Raw genomic sequence first — 21,313 nt, 5'->3', positions numbered from 1 at the left:
AGCATTCCAAGATTAAGGTGCATGTACTACATCATCTTTAAGCCATAGAAAAGCTATGGTTCCAGTTTTCTAAACTGTTACGGCAAAGCTGGGCCCCATGTGTAAATGGCATCGCTGCTGGCAGCCCCTGGACACACCAGCACCTCCATGTAACCACAACAGGGCCGGGCGGTCACCAGGGCCTGAGTGTCGACTTCTTGTCACGAACCTCCCGTTCGCAAAGTCCTTCCCATCGCCTGTTTTTGTTGTTGATTTTTACCTCAAGCTCCAGTTCAGTTCAGGATCTGTTTTGTGTCCTTTAAATTTTCAGTGAAGAAAAATAGTTGCAGCTTCCCTTCAAATACAAAGGGAAAATATTCCACTTCGCAAGCATCAAAATGCTTTTATAGTTTTACTGTGATGTTTGAGCGACTCTTTTACACCCCAGCCTTCAGTTTGGTAAGAAGTGCTGGAGCCCAATAGTGCCAGTTGTGCTGTAATATTCATTCAAGTCTAGTTGTTAGAGGCCAGGTGGAAGCAGATGGAGATGACTCTTTGCACATGACCAGAAGAGGCTTACTAGAAGAAGGCAGCAAAGAATATCTAAAGATTTTGACTGTGATACACACCATCGAGCCATTCACAGCTCATAGGACACATTGGGAGCTGAGGACAGAAGAACAGATCTTTCCCTGTGACCACAACGAGAAAGAACTGGGCACAAAACACAGGAGCGAAACCCTTCAGTGATCTCAGGTGACAGAAAGCTGAGGAACCGAAGGAGAAACAGATGCAAGCTGCAGAACAAACAGATGAGCATATGTTGAAGCTAAGAGACAGGTGGATGCCTACCATTCTGTAGAATGATAGATGATGTCTATAGAATGATTCTGTGTCAGCCATACAAGAGGAATGCACCCACAGAAGAAGTTTCAACTCTTTGCCATCTAATAACTATGTGAAACCTATCAGGAAATTGCAACTCATCGTCTTTGACTACTTCAAAGAGGATGACAGGCTACTGTAGAGGAATTTACAAAGATCTACACATCTAAGGCCAGAATACCCAACATGTGGGCACTACTCACCCTACAGCTACCCAAGAAAAGGGTTAGCAGGAAAGAAGCATCTTCCAACCCATTCCCTGCCATATGAGGTACCTCCAGTTTGTAACTGAACCACAGGGAGTCCTATTGTGTGATACCTGATCATGGCACCACAACTACATTTCATTTATGGCTGTAATACTGATGTCCTATCATTATCACTGCAACAGAAAACGCATAAATCCGTAAACAGATGCCTTTGGTAGTCACAGGAAGGAGAAGGTTTTGAAATGAATCACCCTGATACCTCCATGAAAAAAAACCAAACCCTCTTGACTAAAAGTTGGGCATTTAAAGGCTTTACAATTTTGCCATTTAGTCCTGTGAAATCACAAGTTTCTGTACAACAGTATTTCCCTTTTATTAATCCTACAAACATACACTAAGACTGCAAATCTAAAAATTCTACCTTTCTGTGTACATGTATCAAAACCAGTCCTTACAGGACCACATTTTTGCCTCAGAGCGGGTCTGCCTCCATCATACAGCACAAGTAATTGCAATTCACACCCTGATAAAGTGTCACAAATCAACTGCGTGTGGGTCCCCAGCTTATTGACAGAGGAAGCAGGAAGACAGAGGGGCAGCGATGCCTACAGGAAAGAGATTTTGTCAATAAGGCCAACTAGAAGAAATGTAGATACGAGCCAGATCGCACTGGGTTGGATTGGCACACGAGCAATCAACTGTAGGTCACATTCCGTGCGAAACACGTTTTTATGGCACCTGACTTGTGTTTAAGAAACATCCCAAACCTTTGGATACTTGAGAAACCAGGGCCCAAACTCACATGTTACAAACTAACATCAGAATTAGAGACAACAAACTCAGAGAAGGTTGAGAAGCACTCCAGCAATACACAATGCACCAAACCAGTTGCCATAAGGACAATGAGATTGTATTTCTTAGAAGCTATGAATGCTTGCAGGGACTTCTGTAATACGTGACTACACAAGAAATGAAGATAAAAACAGCTTATTTGGTTTTGTAAGCACAATCCATCCTGAATAAGGCAGGATCCCGAGGGATAAAATTACACACTCACGTAAACGTAGAGACTATTACACAAAGAGAAGACAAGTTAAAGCTGCAAAGGGCAACTTTGACCTCACGATCTCCTTTTCAGGACACCATTCCTCCATCTCCGCACCAAGAATGAAACCTCCATCCTCTCACCTGGAGTTTTCCAACCACCTCCTGCTTCAGTAACATTTACAAATATATTACACCACATACATGCACACACATTGCATGATATTGCTACAGTGTATGCTGTATAAATTATGTAAATACACTCCACTTTGTTTCAAAGTAATTTCTGGATTTACACTTATACAGTACACACAGTACCACATTCAAGGAGATGCAGCAAGTGAATAACGTATTATATAAAAGTCTCACATATCCAAAAGCAAGTAGGTCACTCAACTATTCATATTGTTTGAAGCAGTTATTTAAGCATCCAAATATACAACAGAGTATTTTATTTATTAACAGATGCTATAAAAATGTCAACAACTCCTCAGCTCCTTGTGTTCTCTCTGCATTATGAAGTTGCCAATCACGATTCCACAATTAATTCCACGTTACCATACAGCTCTGTAACATCTCCTATAAGTTTGGTGTGGCAAGACCCTTTCAATAGCAACAGCTCTTTAACAGGGGTTTTATGTTTTGCTTTGGACATCAAGAGCCACAACTCACTTCATCAGACATGGTAAGAGAGACGGGAAATGTCAGGGTAGGTTTATTTTAGCAATGAACCAGCCACGCTGTTTTCTTTCCCAATAGCGGTTTTATCATGACAGTTCAATGCACTGGTTGCAAAGTCTTTCTCACATAATCCATCTTTGGCATGTTTTTCTATTTTATGCATCCTCAAAAGGCTTTTCCAAGGTTTTTTGATGGTCTGTACATTGTAACAATCACTTTTTACATTTGTATGTAGATCAGGAAGAAAAGTGGAAAATGTAGAGTATGCAGAATAGTTTTAATAAACAGTTTTACATACAGTACCTTACATATAGAACAGTGTGTTTGCAAATTTAAATAATTTTTGAATGTACAGTGGCTTGTACTCTTATCAAAAGGTAAATTCAAGTTTACTGTCTATCGGTTCTAAAATGCATTTATACAGATAACTAGAACTGATAAACAGACATGAGGCATAAAACGTTCAAGTATCTTAATGTCATCAGTTAAATAGCCTCCTTTTAACAGTCATATTTTACAAATTTCAAAACCTGTACATACATTATTTTCAATTTTAGAAACTGCTTGTTAAAAGGTAACATTTCATGTTAACCACCAGTTTTAATAGTCTATTGTAATAAAACTAGACATGTGTAGATATAAATGTATATAGTATGTATATATGTACATGTGTTTCTATACACATATACATACACATACGTATGTAGCACTGGGTACAGCGGCAACTTGTAAGCACAGGGAAAGTCCTGGGCTCCAAATCCAGCAAGAGCTAATAAATCAAGTAGGTTGCCTTTGGTTTTGTGATGTTTCATTCACTGAAGGCGAATGATTTTACAAAAACATCTTGGGTGACATTATCGTGTGATATTTATTCCAGTGGTTTCGCATATTCACAGCCACAGACAGTTTTGCTGCTCTCGTCATTCCTCATCCCAGCTGAGGATGGTAACGTTTCAGAGGGTGAACACCAGAACTCAACTACCCAGGACAAAAATTGTACCTTGAATCCTGAATACTGCAAGAGAACATAAAAAAAATATAAACTAGATACAATTTTGGATGGATTGCTGGCACCAAGTAGGACTTCAGGGAAAAAAACCTTCATGTAAGTCACAAACTCTCATCCCAGTGGTTTTAATATTATTTGGCACATCTGACCACTATTTGCCACTTAAAGGAGCCTAAGGGTGCTGTAATAAGGATTTCTAGTTAAAAAAATATTTTAAAAAGGAGACAATGATCAGCAATTTCTTTCAAAAAAAAATAAATCATAGCAGGTACGTTCATTTTCCTGAACATTCATGAGAGAAGGAAATAATCTAAAAAACTTTCCTTATAGAGAGGATATAGATCTCTCTGTGTCTATCTTTCACTAGCAAGAGAAAAGGAATTCAATAAAAAAGCAGTTCCCAAGAATTTTTCACCAGTTGACTTCTGCAAGTTTAGAACGTTTTACCAAAGGTTTCAAACCCGTAGCGCTGTTCTTCGCAGAGGTTTCGTCGCTTCAGCTTTCTTATCTGTGGGAATTGTCTTGTTTAGCATGTTAAAAATCACATCCACGTTTCTCAGAATGTAATGTATCACATTTTGAAGCTTGGACACAAATATTCAGATTTTCAATATAACAGATTCCTTAATCTACATTTCCTCTCCTCTCTCTAAAGCTTCAGGCTATTAATGTAATCAGCAAAGAACCAGATAAATGCTCAGCTTGTTGTTATCTTCCTGTCAGTCTTGTGGCTAGTAAGAAAATTCACTGTAAAGAACCTATTTTTATTTCTTTATTCTTCCTTTTGTCATACAGAGCAAAGCGTTGCTATTTGCTGTACTTTCCCCATGTCAATTAAGAGCTGTTTGATACGTCGCTTGAGCTGAGGCAATCTGGCCAGAGGATCTGGTGGTTCCAGTTCTCCAGTGAAGTCGAGCCAGCTTTCTAGAACTACAGAAGGAAAAGGAAGAAGTTGATTAGAATAAGTCTTTGAGAAACAGTTTTCATGAAAATTAAACTTTGCTTTCTTACTCTGTCTTTTATAAGAAAGGAAAACACCCTGAGGCTGTGATTTTCACTATCCTGAGGCTGTGATTTTTATTTAACAGAAGGAATGTTGATTAAGGAATCACCAACTAATTCCATGTTTCACTCAAACAAATCAAACATATCTCCTGATTCCATTGTTGCTATTAAAAAAAAGGTACCTTGGCTAACAATTTACCATCTACACACTTAAAAGAAACCTCAGCTCACAGCTTTCTAGCTCTGACAGTCCTGCAACAGAAAAGGCAAACCTTAAATGCAAGGTTTCCTTCTGCCACTTTAACAGGTTCCGCTTAACAAGGTCCAGATTACAGAATGGTTTTCCAATCTTCAACAAACGTTTTTTGAGGAATTTCTATGCTTGTAGAGACAGAGAAGGGAAAAAGTCAGCCCTGTTAGTCTAGAAATTCTGCCTAGTACAAGCAGAAGTACTGAAACTGCACATAGGAATAAGGCAAATTTATTTGTCAAAAGATAATTAAGGGCTCCTATGACTAGACTACTTGTTCTTAATCTTTATGACTGGCAGGTAAACTTTAGATGCAGTTGATATTTGCTCCTGCATTATAATGTCATTCAAGACTGATTAGACTTCCTGAAACTTATTTATTAACATATAGCAAACCAAACTGAAGGTAGAATGAACACTATTTTTTTCCTGAATATTGTCAAATACTAGAAAAATCAGGCCAAACCACTTCAGGCATAGAAAAATTCATCAACTTTACAAGCAATATCTGGACAAAGACAAGTTAGCTAAGCTTTCTGAAGCCTGCCTAACATCACAAACTTGAACTAAATTTTCATGGGTCCTAGTGCTTAAGCTACTTTATTGGGCTTTCAAAACTCATGGAAGGGGGCAGAGGGATCAAGGGTACAAACCCTGGTTATAGTTCTGGGTACCCGAATTTTAATACAACTCTTAAAAATCCATCCTCAGTGCCTCAGATCACCTTCAACACAGCGGTTATGAAAGATGCTGTTACAGGTGTATAAAGTATCTGGCAATGCAGTTACCATCAACTTCTTTTTCAATCAGGTCCATTCTGCTGGTGACTTCGTTCTGTACATTCTCTATGTGGGTGAGGAGGTTTAGCTGCCATTGAAGATGTGTGTCCACTTGTTCCTCTGAGCCTTTTCTTTCATTGCAAACAAACACAGTGTTTCCTTCAGCAGAATTCTTCTTCATAGTAGCAACAGAAAGAAAAAAATAGCCATTTAAGAAGGGTTTTTTTTGTGTTTTGATTTCTGGTGTTGACTTCAATCACATGATAAACTACGCTGGTGAATTGTGCTTCTGTCTACTTGACAACACTCAAAAAGCCACGTACCGTGATACATCGGTAGAGTAACCCAAACAAAAGGCGAATTCCAAATAAATGAGCATTTGTAGCATTGGGAGAGTGAGGCAAGAGGTAAAGTTTACCAGCTTAAGCACTTTGTTCAACGCAGTAAGAGATGGCATTTCTGTGCCCTTTTCCTATAAATCATGAGTTAAATCATGAAGTGGTGAACTATATTGGTCTAGCACCACTGAAAATGCGCAAAACTCTAAGGTATGTTTCAAATTTAGAATGAAAGAAAACTCCCTAAAATGCAGTAATATCCAAGATGTCAACAGTTACTATTTTGCACAAATACATGCCAGAGTAAGAAGTGACTTTTATTGCGTTAATACACTTCTCTAATGAAGTGCTCAGCTGATTTTTTTTTCCACATCACATAACAATAGATTTAACAGCATTTTTTTCTTATATTATTTCTCCCTCCAGCCAAGAATCAGAAGGGTGAGAGGGGAAGAAGAAATTAAGGACTGATGGATTTTAAGTTACTTCTCAAGCAAAAAGTAACTGTTTAAGATTTAAAATCGATTAAGAAAAACTCTTGGACTGACCTGCTGGCAGCTTTTTGAGCGAGTTCTGGAGGACGAGTATTGTTAAAACTCAATATATTCATTAAAGGAGTCAAAGTTATTTCCCGAAGCCAGATTACAAAAGTCATAAAAGCCTCTGAACTCTAACATCGTTCAGATAAAATATCCCACATCTCAAGACAACAGGTTTGCAACCACGAACTGTTAATAATCTTTTAAAAGGATATTTCCAATGTAAATAATAAATGTCCCATTTCTTACAGTTTCCAGACCCTCTGTAAAACCATGAAAGAAGAACGCAGTTTTTTCCTTGCCGTATGAGAACCCAAGTCCATGATTCTAACCCCAAGATCATCTGTCAGGTGAATCTTTTAGACGCCCACTGCAGTAAGTTAGAGAAAAATCTTAAAGCTAAACAACATCACATTTATGTTTTCCTTTTAATGACCTTTGTATTTGTTCAAATGGCTAGTAAATGCTGCTTGAAAAATAAAGCAGGTGAAACACATCCTCCTCTAAGCTAGGAGATCCATGTAGGCAATAAGGGAGTGCTGGTAAAAAAAGCAGAGTACAGGACCCAGGTTGTGAAGAAATAAAGGGGAGGTTCAGGTGGGGGAGGCTGGTGCTTTCAGAAGTATGAACAAATAAACTAAATACATTTTAGAGATGATGCACAGTCCAGAAAAGGGATTTGGTAATAGTCAATCTGAACACTGTTTATAAGAGAAAAGATGATATTCAGACATATAGATTAGGATAAGGTGAAACAGTATGGAAAAATAGAATATTCAAGGCTCTGCAGGACACTAGAAGGCAGAATCCAAAGCCCAAACCAAACTTTGACAGAAAGAGGTGAATGTGGCACCTTACAGAGGAGTCAGGAGAGCCTTTCAATAAGTAGTAGGTCTAGACAGAAAACCTTATTTCAGATACCGAGATTGACTATGGGCAACAAGGTGAACTAAGGTGTCCCATAGGAAAGATCACTCTGACACTGCCCCAACCAGATCTCCTCCTGCTTTAAAACAGAGAGGGCGTCGTTTTTTAGGTATCGCCTTTTGTCTTTGAAGGAAACATTAGTTTTGTTTTGCTGCTTGCATGTATTTTCTTTTAATTCTAAATATATTTATAGTATTTACAATGCCAACTTCGGCTACTGTGGGAAGGGAAGCATATTTCAAACCGTTGTATGTCTCCATACTGAGTATAATCATGCAACTTAGCATACGGTTATTTCTAACTAGAAGGAGCCAAATTTTTCCATTTAGACTATATAGTTTACGTGCCAAATTTAAAACTGAAATTAAAAGAAAAAAAGACATGTCTTACTCATTTCTTCCACACCAGAAACTGCACTTCAAAAGGGGGGTGAGTTGGGTGATTTATTCTCATTCAGTTGATATTGCAGAAAACAGATAAGTTTGGCTTACTTTGATTCTTGCTCAAAGAGAACTCCGCATTAAAACCAGACTAATAAGTTTCACACCTTTTCCACAAAGTAATGGATTCAAACCATTAATGCAAAAATAAGAAAGATGTTTAAATAGCCAAGCATAAACCTGACTAAAAACCTGTGAAACAAGACTTGAAAGGAGCTGCACATGAGGTGAAATTAGTTGGTCAGTAAATCGCCACTTGTGGACAGAATTCTAGGCAGTGTTGCTATTAAAAGAAGAACATGGTACAATAATAAACTCTCTTACAAATCTCAGTTAATTAAACAACAACAAAACACACAGAAAATGGAACTGAGAGGAAAAAGGAAACTTGTCCAGAGAAAAAAGGAAGCCTGTTCATTTTTACTTACCTTGCAAAGAAGAAAACACAACAAAACACTGTATCTTCTGTTCTGTTTCAAGATCCTGCATTTTACGCATAGGATTTCTGTTGTTCTTTTTTCCAAATAAAGTATTGGATTAAGCATAAAACCAGTACTTGCATACGCAATACTTTAACCACACTTTGCATTTCTTTCACCAACTGAAATGAGTACACTTTACCTGAAACTATTTCAGTGATCCAACTTTGCTTCTAGTGATTTTTGTTGACATATTATTTGATAGAATGTGTTGAGTTATAACAACGAGCATTTCTAAATACTTGTATGCACTTGAGTTAGCAGATTGAACATTTTTCTGACTAAGAAACTTCTCAGATGAAAAACGATACTTACCTGCTCATTCATGCCATCATCTTTAAATGAATATTGTAAACAGTTTTTATTCTCTGTGTGAAATTCCTGATCTTCCTCAAAACTACTTGTATCTTCATCATCTGAGCTCATAGGGTCAGTGACTGCTTTGCATTCTTGACCAAAACTCTGAGGTTTTTGGTAACTGTGCTCACTTGTGATGTACGTTTCTTCCATCTTCTGGGGTTTACAGGGTGGCTCTCTATGGTTTTGACTGTGACACGTCCTTTCAGGTGGATTAACGACATCTGGCAAAGTCACCGATTTTTTCTCTACCCCAACAGTTATTTGTTCCTGTTCTTTTCGCATCCCTGAATAAGCCCAGAGATGAAGGTCTGGGTGATGTTTATTTCTGCATTGAATAAGAGGAAAATAAAGCAAGTTACAGAGAATGCCACTTACAGCACTGAAGCATCAAGCATCTGCTTCTGGTACATCATGGCCATGGATAAGCACCATTATCAAACATGTAAGTAGTTCTCAATCATTTATCAATTTAAAGATAAATCCAGAATATCCCGTTAATACAAAATCAACTATAAGATAATAAAAAATAGAAGTCGCAAATAAACCAAATACACAAGATCTGCTCAGGTGCCAAACACCTAACTCCCACTGAATCTGAGGGTACTCCACATCTCGCACTTGGATTATTTAAACTATTATACAAGAAAGAACTTTAATGTGAGAGAATAGTGCAAATGAAATAATGATAGTTTCTGCCACCTAAATATATAAAGATGGGGAATAAACCTTGGACAGATACTTACTTTAATATCCCAATCTTCAGTTGAAGTCCATGCAATATTTCAGTCACACCATATACATCTGCCAGTAGGTGATGTGTTGACACAATCTTTTTGGCATTAAGGTGAGAGTAGTTTTCTTTCAAAAAGGATAATCCACACATGTGTCCATTGTTCAGCCAGTCTTTATCATAAAGATATTTGGCACTCCACCTCTGACCTGGGGTAAGCAAGAAACAACTTCAGGGCCAGCTAAAGCCACAGCAGAACTGTAATTAAAACTAGAGTGCTATAATCGTATGTTATTCTCTCCTAAATGTCTCCTAGCAGCCACAAAATAATGATTCAAGATCTTGCTATTAAGACATTAAAATTTATTTCTCATGGATTAAGAGGAAGCTCTTAACATTTATGAAAACAAAAATAAACCTGAAATTTCAATGGCACTCGAAACAAAAATCTAAACCCCTCTGCAATCAAAGTACAGGATGTTAAGAACTTTGCTATTACCGATCTAACCTCAAAAAATAAAAGTATAAATTGGCATTTTATTTAAATACTGCAGCTTATTTAAAAAAAAGAAAGAAAGAAAACCTAAGCTATTAAGAGAAATGTTACACAGTGGGTACTATATGGACCTACTCAGAACACTTTTTTGTTTGTTTGTTTCTGAAAGACAAATATTTTGTTTCAATAGTGAAGTCAATTATCTATTTATTAGAAGGCAGGAGAAGGCTTCAAGAAAAGCAGACGTTTCAAAGTCCTCTGACAGCGGAGCTCTTATGGTCTCCTTTATGGTGCCCTTTACCTGACACAATATTGATGTAAATGTGCCTTAGCTTTCCAAGGCTACGGCAACATCTACAACAATAACCCAACAGGCAAAGGGGTATCTAGGAAATGCTTCTATAGTAACTTAATAACTAAAAAACAAAACAAAACACCTCATAAAAAGAAACAAAACTAGAAATGTATACTGAAAATTATTTCAATGTTGTTCACAATGAGGAACCCAGACAAACAGACTGAGACCGCAATATCTTACACTGCATTTCATATCAGACTATCATCATATACAGAACAAAGAACAGGTTGATGGAAGCCCTTCATACCTTTCAGAAGAATACCCTGTCTATCTCCTTTCTGCCCATTATCCCAATACACTTTAAAATACTGATATTGTGAATGACCTTTTTCTCCTGACACAGAAAGAAAAGAAGGATTGGTTAGGAAGGGAGAGAAGATTAAAAATTAGAGACACAGTCTCTGCATAGCAGCGGATAACGAAGTACCTGGTACAGCGCAGGGAAAGAACACAAGACAAATTAGTTGGTTTTAGTAAGAATAAGCTTGACTGCTCAAAGAGTACACGACACACAACTACCGAACGAGACTCTATAGCACCAATTTACATTCAGATCATGGCAAATGGAAAAAGTCACAGCAGTCCAGCTCTATTTTCCTCAATTATCTTCTCAAACACAACTAATAAAAAACTGTGCTGTTTTAGAACTTTGCAAACGGTTTTCAGATTTCATTTGTTAAATTCAGAAAGAAAGTAAATTCAGGCGTGTAGTCTCACACTTGAAACAGCTGGACTGTTGGCTCTTTCACCAGAAGACACATATGATATGTGTGTTCATATTGATTGTCAGGAAAAAATACTAACACCTTCTTCCAAATTGTGTAGTTTTTCTCCAAATAACTGCTAAGAAAAACAGGTTTATGGACAGAATCATTTTTAAATCAACATCATCTTCATCAAATGAATTCAGTTTAAAAGTAAATAGGCTTTTCCTTATTCTTACCGTTTCAAATTTATCCTAACAGCCTTAAATGCAAGATGTGCTGTTTGTGCACTACCATTTACTATAAAAAGCGTTAAATCTTTCCTTATTTCACATATTCAGTTCTGCACCTTTATTTACACAATTCTGGACAAACAGAAACATAAATTTGCAACTGATATGAAATGACAACCACAGCATATCTGAGTGTACTGTGGTAACGAGTCCTTTTTCATTAAAAAAATAAATTAAATGAACAGATGTGATTCCAAGTAAAAACAAGAATGATTTAGATTTTTCAGACTATAGTGACATGAAAAAGTGTTAAGGTTTTGAGGGAATTAAGCTGAAACAACTAACGTGATGGTAACTAAGATCATGAGTAAGATTAATCGTAGTTCAGTGTTACTAACAGGAAAGTTTCTGCTCAGCTAAACTCCAAAGCACTTGCTCCAAAGAAGTACAACAGATAACAACAAAACCAGACAAAACTTGGACAATTTAAGCAATGCATAACATTTCTGCTTAAAAATCCCAAGCAGATAGCTGCAGATGGGGGCGATTTGGCCGTACCTGGTGGATCTCGACAGATGTAGCAGATGTACTGCTCCGGAATGCTGTCCTCCAGCAGCCCCATGCACACGCTGTGCTGCCAACACAAGCACTCTTCACACTAATATCACAAAGACAAAAAGGCAAAAGCTAAAACTGAGATAAGGAGATTCATAAATCAGAAGCTATTGTATCGTCAAAATGCAGAGAACAGTAGTTTAAGTTAAACAGCTGGTATGAGTAAGATTATTTAATTGGGCAATTTGTGTTTGGGTCGGCAAAGACATGAAGCTAAAAAAATAGCTCTAGTTCTGAAAGTCACCTCAACCACAAATTCCAGACTGGAAAAAGAAAAATGACGACCTAATATTTAATAATATTTCATTAAAACATTCAGTATTTTAGCACCTAGATACTTAGTAGTGAAACATAAGACAGGAGTATAATATTACAGTAAAGTAGAAAGATAATGTAATACATTACAGCATAACAGTGAAAAGTAGAAAACTCTTCAGTTTAATTATTTATATTTACAAAGCATCTCTCCAGTGCGCTAGAAAGATGTGCTTTTAATATCGCACCAATGGAAAATCTAAAAGAAAAAGAAAATGAAGAGAAAATGAAAGAGGAGAAACAAGAGAACAGGAGAGCAAAATAGAAGTGGCAAGACATGAGGGCCTAGAAATAGCAAACTGGTTGCTCTCAGTGAGACAAGGCATGAAGAGGAGGCAAGTGATCAAAAAAATCAGGCTGTCATTGGACTTCAGAAACAGGTAGGAAACTACCATTGAAAAAATACATCTCCCTTCCTCAACTCAGCATTTGCCTTTGTTCTAACTACTGAAAGTCTTCTTTGCTTTGACAGGTTTTTGAGCATCAACCTGTTAAAACAACTGAAGTCACCTCTCCTCTTCCGACACCGTCACGGCTACAGTTTCCTCTCCTCTCTCCAAAGATTTCCCTATCAGTCCATTTTTCCATATTCTTAGTATAACTAAACTCCTGCTTAGCTCCTCCAACACAACAGTGCGTTTTCAGTAGTGTGTTCTCAGGGACAGTCTTTGTGTCCTTCATTTTTAGATCTGTCATTTCTAAAAGACTTTAAGTCCATTAACACAAAACTGTCATACTTGTGTTCTTCAGATCTCAACTAAAAAGGCTCCATATTTTCAACAGAAGCCTTACCACATTAATAGATGAATACAAACCTGGTTTTTGAGTGGGGAAAAACACACAGGAATTTCATGGCGTTTTTAAAGTTATTAACAACTGAGTTCTTCCTCACTGTTGCTTGTATCTGATCTAATCACTATATCATGAATTTATTGAGAAAAAGACTTGAAATTATTCATTACTAGATGGGAAATGCTCCCCTCACTGGAGGACAAATAAAGAAGCAGCAGTAGTTGCAATCCATCAGCACCTGAATGCTGTGCACACTCTATATATACAGCTGAGGTGCATTTACAGCGAGTAGAGCGGTATCTACAAGTGGTACCACAAAGCACAAGGGCCAAACCAGAAGGGTTGGTATAACTGGGATGGTCTGTGGACAGAAGCAGTGATTTGTGTGCAGGAAGGGATACTTCATTCCAAATTTATGAACTAGCTATAGAGAAAAAGGTTATCTTTCCTTACAAACTTGTTCTACATATCCATTTGTTAGAGAAATTCCATCCTAGCAGAACAGTTCTGCATACACCACAGTCAAGTGAAGTGCAGAACACAGAAATATATCGTTTCTATTTAGAGCTCCCTACATAACTTCAGTCTCCAACACATCCAAAGGGCATCTTCATGAGCAACAAATTCACATGGAAAATAGAGCCCCCCCCCGCTAAACTTCTTTACCTGAATCATAAAGCCATTTTCTTCATCCAGTTCACAAATGCATCTAACAATTTCATTGAGAGCATCATCTTCGTCCTGAGACTCTTCAAAGTTAGTTGAATCAAAATCCTGATTGTATTCATCGCCACTGAGTAACAAACTCTCTGTAGAGGAGTCATCCAAGAACTCCACATCTGAAAGGTCTAGTAAAAATAAATACATGTGAAATTCTGTGTGCAGAGATACAATACCTTATAGAGATTGAGGTTTTTTTAGCAGTTAATCTTAACCCGCATACAACAAAAATCACTCCCAAACACACTGCTGGTGTATCAGATTTCTTGATGAATACTGCAAAATGCCTTTAATATCATCTCCTCAGAAGCAGAGCAGCAACATTTAACTAAAGTAAGTAAAATGCAGAACAGCTTGAGCAGCGTAAGCATTTTGGTTTCAACAGATGAAGTAGAAATCAGTCGCCAGATTTATAGCTACAATCCCAAACACAAATCAAGTTATTTCCTTCAAAATTCTCTCCCTTAAAGATTTAAACGTACAAACTGAAAGCTGCTGTTCAGCCAACCTACTTTCTCCACTAAGGTCAACAGACAAGATAGCTCTTGGATACTGGTACGACGTGTTCTTCTCCGAGAACATGCTGCGCAAAGTCAGAGAGCTGCCCGAGGACCGTGTTAATGGAGATGAGCATCTGTCCAAGAATTCAACAGAACTATCTTCATAATCGGAATAATCTGAAAAAGTTAAAAGAAAACAAGTTGCTGTTACAAGAGTAAAGTTTGTGACAAATGCAAAAAAAACCCAAAAACCATACTTATTTTCGTATTCTGCAACATTATGTTTAGAAGTAAAGAATATCAACACTAGGATGATGAAACTGTAAATAAGAAAGAGCAAAAGTTCTTCATAATGTATTTCATAAAAAATTTCCAGGAAGAAACATAATGAAGTTCAATAGCTAAGACAAGCATTACCCATTTAACTCCCTGCCTCTCCAATCTTTGAATGTACAGAGGAATCATTTTTCCTTTAATATTATACAGTCTTTTTTTCCCCACAATTCATCCCGTACCATCTGCTGTCCTTAGAGATGCTGCTGGGAGCTCTCTTTTTGCTTTAGCTCTGTTGGTAGCTCTACCAACAAGCAGTAGTTACCAAGTAACCGCAGCCAGTCCTGCCAGGTTAAGTGACAAAAGCTTGTCTGTACATCTGCAGATGTGCACAGGGAGCCCCCAAAAAACCCTCCTTGGATGCTCTCAGGCCCATTTCAGGAGCCAGCAGTTGATAATGGGCCAATGGAACCAAAGTGTGTGTTGGGAAATACATACATACATACATACATACATACATATATATATATATATATGGACCTAAGTGGTTTGGACAGGAACAAGCATGAGGAATAATAAAGGGAATAAAAAGGGCCAGTCATGCATAGTGTGCCAGTCAGTAGACTTTGTCTGGCCATGCCCTGTGTCTGATCAGCACAGTCTGTCCTATCTGTGCTGGCAGAGCTGGTGGAGTCTCCCTCCTTGGAGATATCCAAAAGTTTTCTGGACATGGTCCTGGGCAAACTGTCTTGAGGTGGCCCTGCTTGGTCAGGGGGGTTGGACCAGAGAACCTCCAGAGGTCCCTTCCAGCCTCAGCCAGTCTGTGATTCTTATTAAACCCCATTTCTAACTGTTACCCCAGTGAGAGGCTCTATTTGGTGTGCAGGGGGCAGAGTACCAGCAAATGGAGTCAGACAACAGGTCTAAGGGCCCATGTGTCTGCGGTGCCAGCACCTGGAGAGACTGGAGCAAGTGACTGAAATACCAACCTCTCATCACAGAGGCCCATGAGTTCACCCTGCAGCACCCAGAGCCAGTGCAAGTGTCCGACTGTTAGCAGAGATGGAGCTGGACCAGCTGGTGACCAGGTGAAGTGGCCTGGGAGCAGTGGGTGAGTGGATCTGCAAGAGCCAGATGTAGGGGCAATTGTGTCTCTAACGGTGAGAGCCTTGGGGGCTACGGGAATCTGGGGAGTCCTGGCCAAGTCCAGAGGTGTGTGACTGTGCACATGAGTGAGATGGTCTGTACTGCAGCAGGGCTATGGGCTCTGGGGCTTGTACCTCCATGTGCCAGCAATTGGGAAGACTGGGATCCATAGGCAGCTACTGAGCAGACAAGTGTCTGAGCCCAGCTGCTGGAGGGATCCACACTGTACACACACACACATATATATATATATATATATATATATATATATATATTTTCTCACTATTGGAAGCCTACCCTGCTCAGCCAGAGCTTGTGCCCACTGGTGCTACAGCAGTACTGACATTTATCAAAGAATGGCTGGGGTTGGAAGGGACCTCTGGAGATCATCTGGTCTAACCCACCTGCTAAAGCAGGTTCACCAGAGCAGATCACACAGGGATGTGTCCAGGTGGGTTTGAATGTCTCCAGAGAAGGAGACTCCACAACCTCTCTGGGCAGCCTGTTCCAGGGCTCTGGTACCTCAAAGTAAAGAAGTTTCTCCTCATATTCAGGTGGAACCTTCATATTGGTACCAGCATGATAAAATTTCCTGTAACATATACTATTCGCAACAGTTTCAAGGAACATATTCACAAGCCTGCCCTTAATCATAGTGACTGGAGAGACTGTCCCAGGTAACTCATGGAATCACAAATCACAGGTGGAAGGGACCTTGAAGACCATCTAGTTCCAGGCCCCCTACCACTGGCAGGGATACTTTCCAGTAGATCAGGTTGCTCACAGCCCCACATCCAACCTGTCCTTGAACACTCCCAGGGATGGGGCATTTACAACTTCTCTGGGCAGCCTGTTCCAGTGTCTCATCACCCTCACAGTAAAGAATTTTTTTCTAATATGTAACAGAAATCTACTTTTTCTGTTTAAAACTACAACCTGTTGTGCTACCACTACACTCCTTGAGGGTCCCTTCCCAACCTTCCTGGAGGTTCCTCCTTTTAAATACTAGAAGGCTGCTATAAGGACTTCCCAGAGCCTTCTCTTTTCTAGGCTTAACAGCCTCTCAGCCTTTCCTTCAGAGGGGAGGTTCTGCAGGCCCTGATCATCTTTGTGGCCTCATCTGGACCCACTTGAGCAGGTCCATGTCTTTCTTATGCTGGTCAAATGGTAAATAAGATTAGCTATCCACTTACGCATCTCAAAACTTACTACTTTGAATATAAGTGAGTCGTCGTATTTCTACACTTTCACCCTTCTGTAGGAAGCTTTCCTGCTACCACCTGTATCTACAGTTTTCTTGCTATGGTTTCCACAATATGTCTCTCTCCTAAATACCTTCCGTAAAGCCACTGCTCACATTTACTTTTTCCTTCTGTCAAAACCACACTATCTACCACGCTTCCCAAGTATCTGCACTGTAGGTGAGTCAACTCCATGACTAGTTGAGTTGATCACTTCACTCTGTATTGCTCTCAACGTCGCTGTAACAGAACAGTATGAAAACCAGAAATTACCACCTTCTGTGTTATATGGGTTTTATAGGAAGTCAATCTTGCACATATGTACAGCAGAAAAAAAAATCATGTTGTTTGCTGTTTTTCTGTTTGGTTGGTTTTTTTTGTTGTTTTCTTCTTCACTTTTTTTTTTTTTTTTTCAGGGGAAGGGTTGGTTTGCTTGGGTTTTTATTGTTCGTTCATTTTAAAGACAAATCATTTTTCAATGGGCTTTTTCAGGGACAGACACTGGAGACAGAATCTGCCAAAGCATTTGCAGGGACAGGAGTTGGACTCCATGACCCTTGTGGGTCCCTTCCAACTCAGGACTTCCTATGATCCTGTATCTTTCTTTCTCCTCCAGTTAAAAAAAAAGTATCCAAGCAGAATACCTCTGGATTGCCAAAAACAGATTTTCACAAGATGAATTTCCAAAGAATAAAACGCTCAAGTTTTACTCACACTGCTTTTTGCATCTGGATTTTAAATTTCTATTTGTTGGGCATTGGGAGGTACATGGTTTTCTCCTAATATTTACAGGCATTGGATATGGCCCCTAGAAGTTGCAACCTAACCATGGTACCTCTCCTAAGCTTCTAAGTTTCAAGATAAGTTGGCAAAAAGAGACTGAAGGAACAAAAAAACCCCAAATATTTAAAAGATGGATAGGGTTTGCAAAACCTATTGCACGTTGGAGCTGCATGGAGCCAGGGCCAGTGAGAAGGCCCAGACTCTGCTCTCCAGCACAGACCTTTGCAAAAAGGCAAAATATCACACACTCAGCTGAGAAGCAGTCAGACCAACTCCTCCCAAATCTTCTAAACGCTGCTCTAGAGCAGCCTTTTCTGATAATTCATCTAAATGTTGGAATTCAACACCAGAGACGACAGATAACCCCTTCATTTACCTCTTGGAGGCCAGTATCTAGTGGAGTGCCTCAGGGGTCAGTACTGGGGCCAATATTGTTCAATATATTCATTAACGATTTAGACGAGGGAATAGAGTGTACTATCAGCAAGTTTGCTGATGACACTAAGCTGGGAGGAGTGGCTGACACGCCAGAAGGCTGTGCTGCCATCCAGCGGGACCTAGACAGGCTGGAGAGTTGGGCGGGGAATAACCTAATGAAATTTAACAAGGGCAAGTGTAGAGTCCTGCATCTGGGCAGGAACAACCCCAGGTTCCAGTATAGGTTGGGAAATTACATATTAGAGAGCAGTGTAGGGGAAAGGGACCTGGGGGTCCTGGTGGACAACAGGATGACCATGAGCCAGCACTGTGCCCTTGTGGCCAGGAAGGCCAATGGCATCCTGGGGTGTATTACAAGGGGGGTGGCTAGTAGATCGAGAGAGGTCCTCCTTCCCCTCTACTCTGCCCTGATGAGACCACATCTGGAATATTGTGTCCAGTTCTGGGCCCCTCAGTTCAAGAAGGACAGGGAACTGCTGGAGAGAGTCCAGCGTAGGGCAACAAAGATGATTAAGGGAGTGGAGCATCTCCCTTATGAAGAAAGGCTGAGGGAGATGGGTCTCTTTAGCTTGGAGAAGAGGAGACTAAGGGGTGACCTCATTAATGTTTACAGATATATAAAGGGTGAGTTGCCATGAGGATGGAGCCAGGCTCTTCTTGGTGGCAAACAATGATAGGACAAGGGGTAATGGGATCAAACTGGAACACAAGAGGTTCCGCTTAAATTTGAGAAAAAACTTCTTCTCAGTGAGGGTGACAGACACTGGAACAGGCTGCCCAGGGGGGTTGTGGAGTCTCCTACTCTGGAGACATTCAAAACCCGCCTGGACATGTTCCTGTGCGACCTCACCTAGGCGTTCCTGCTCCAGCAGGGGGATTGGACTAGATGATCTTTTGAGGTCCCTTCCAATCCCAAACATACTGTGATACTTTCTTTGGAAATAAATGAAACATAAATCTCGGGAGATAAATATTTTTATGCCAGTTCTTTTTCAAAGACTTTTACACCACCACTCAATCTGTCATATTCTCAAAGAATGGAAGAGATATAAAACATTTTTCTAACTCTTATCGAACTGTATTGAGAATGCTGCTGCGGGTTTTCCTGCACACAAGGGGATGGCATATTGCTTTAGAACATTCTTCCTAAAAATGGAACCTAAGGAGAGCATTAACTCACTCCAGCATGTTTTAATAATCACAGATGAAGTAGCGAGGACTGCTTAGGGTTTTGTTCTTTTCTTTGGCTTTTGAATACTTGGCATTTACCAGTATCTTCTTACAAATACCTTCACTTGCCTTCCCAGCGCAAGTGAAAAACTCCCAATAACCTTTAGGTAAAGTAAGCAATTGAAGTTTATAGTTTAAAATTCTATTACTCCAATATAAAGACAGTGAAGTACAATAAACCTAAATTATTGCACTTCACATTCAAGCACCACATTCTTTGGGAACATTTTCATGTTACGTCATAAATTCTGGACAGACAAACACATAATCAATTTAGAAATCCACAAGGCATCTTTAAAAGTCTGTGGCCAGAAGAATGGGGTTTTTCCACATGCTTTTGAGCAAAAATGTCTAGAAATTTGTTTGATAGGTTTTAAATTGTCACCTTGTCATATTTTAAGACATTTTAACTGAAGTTATGACAACCAATATCTAGTAAGTACACTCTCAAGGTACACGAAAGTCAAGTCAATCTGACAGGCATAGAAAGGACAGTCTGTGTTCTCATGTTTAGAGTCTGAATATTTAAAGATGTTCTCAAGAAAAAAGGATAAAACAGCAGCAATATAAAAATAAGTAGTATCCTTTTCAGTCCTGAAACACTTTCTGAAGTAAGCAGGTATAAGACACAAAAAACAAGGTCAGTCTTTGGCAAGAAGACAGAATGAGTCTGCATTTGACCATGCTATTATTTTTATTGCCATAATGCTGCAATTAAGACTGCACTGGATGCAAAACAAAAAGTAAACCTAGGAACCTGCAATGTGATTTCACGGGAGATTAAAAGAACCAAAGCATGTGGAAAAGCTGAAGAAATACAAAGAAACTGTAAAAGTGTACTGGTCAGCAGGATAGGTATATTTTCATAAAGAAGAAAACCCAAACATTGTCCAGTTGTTCCACAGAAATCACACCAAGGAGAGTTACGGAAAGGATGGTGCTAGAGCTTTAAACCGCACTCTTAGAGAAGTACTTCTCAAACAAGGAGGAAAAGAAAAGCAATAAGTGTTTTGAAAGGATTAGTTTGTTTTGTTAAAAAAAAAGCACAAGCTACCTAGAGCCTCATTTCTCAAAAAAACCCTTATTTTTCTCCATCTAGGGAATGGAAATAAGAGAGAAAAAGACAAAAGTGGGTGATGTGATCAAAGAATCAGAATTGAGAAGTGACACAGACAAATGGAATCACTATGTGTCAAAACAACAGATAAGGCTGTTACAGAGACGCCAACCTCAGCTGTTCACGATTAACCAGTGGGAGAGGCTGCGTTTTATACAGTAAACCATGGAAATTTAGCAACAGACTGGATACGAGAATAGTTTCAACATCCAAGCAAAATAGGTAGGATGTGTACAGGGCTTCAAATGAAGAATTTGAAGAGATGAGGAGAGCAAATGTGTCTTTTAAAGAAAGAAAAACATCTATGAAATATCTACGTCTATCATGGAAGGAACGGGCTATAAACACAAAAAACGAGGTCACAGACCTAAGTGTCCTTTTCAACACTTAAAGCCAATACTTGTTCTTTGAAATTTCTAAAATTTGACATTCATATTGTTGAGAAACAAGTTTTAATATCTAATGCCAGAAATATAGAGTGATTTCGCTTATTAAGTATAGATATATTGTACTTACCATGCTGTTTAGATTTCTTCTTTTTTTTCTTCTTCTTTTTCTGTTTTGATTTATGATCTTTCTCCTTCTTCTCTTTTTTCTCCTTTTCCTTTTCTTTCTTTTTACCTGAAACAAAAATTAAACATTTTAAAACAGCAGTACCATTCGGAATTACTTGCCTCATTTGGCTTAACCTAAATATT

At 39.0% G+C, this 21,313-nt stretch overlaps 1 protein-coding gene across 12 annotated transcripts in view; it reads right to left on the bottom strand.

Annotated features, from left to right (window-relative positions):
* Window positions 1-3,056: 3,056 nt before the first annotated feature.
* The window catches only part of PHF20L1 (PHD finger protein 20 like 1), a 54,974-nt gene continuing 36,717 nt past the window's right edge, over window positions 3,057-21,313 (bottom strand). For 5 of the 12 annotated variants that reach the window (XM_065054438.1, XM_065054440.1, XM_065054442.1 and 2 more), the window contains 9 exons: window positions 21,132-21,236; window positions 14,400-14,564; window positions 13,834-14,015; window positions 12,004-12,103; window positions 10,756-10,842; window positions 9,668-9,863; window positions 8,880-9,249; window positions 5,851-6,016; window positions 3,057-4,737 (listed from right to left, as the gene is read on the bottom strand). In XM_065054438.1, coding sequence (XP_064910510.1) covers window positions 4,595-4,737; window positions 5,851-6,016; window positions 8,880-9,249; window positions 9,668-9,863; window positions 10,756-10,842; window positions 12,004-12,103; window positions 13,834-14,015; window positions 14,400-14,564; window positions 21,132-21,236 — 1,514 coding nt within the window. In that variant the 3' untranslated portion in view covers window positions 3,057-4,594. The remainder of the gene's footprint in view (window positions 4,738-5,850; window positions 6,017-8,879; window positions 9,250-9,667; window positions 9,864-10,755; window positions 10,843-12,003; window positions 12,104-13,833; window positions 14,016-14,399; window positions 14,565-21,131; window positions 21,237-21,313) is intronic. The other 7 variants (XM_065054441.1, XM_065054450.1, XM_065054444.1 and 4 more) reach the window with 3 other exon arrangements.

This window comes from Columba livia, chromosome 2, assembly GCF_036013475.1.
Source record: "Columba livia isolate bColLiv1 breed racing homer chromosome 2, bColLiv1.pat.W.v2, whole genome shotgun sequence".
In the NCBI taxonomy this organism is placed as follows: Eukaryota; Metazoa; Chordata; class Aves; order Columbiformes; family Columbidae; genus Columba; species Columba livia.
The sequence above is the reverse complement of the archived record's forward strand: the minus strand, read 5'-3'. Positions and strand labels throughout refer to the sequence as shown.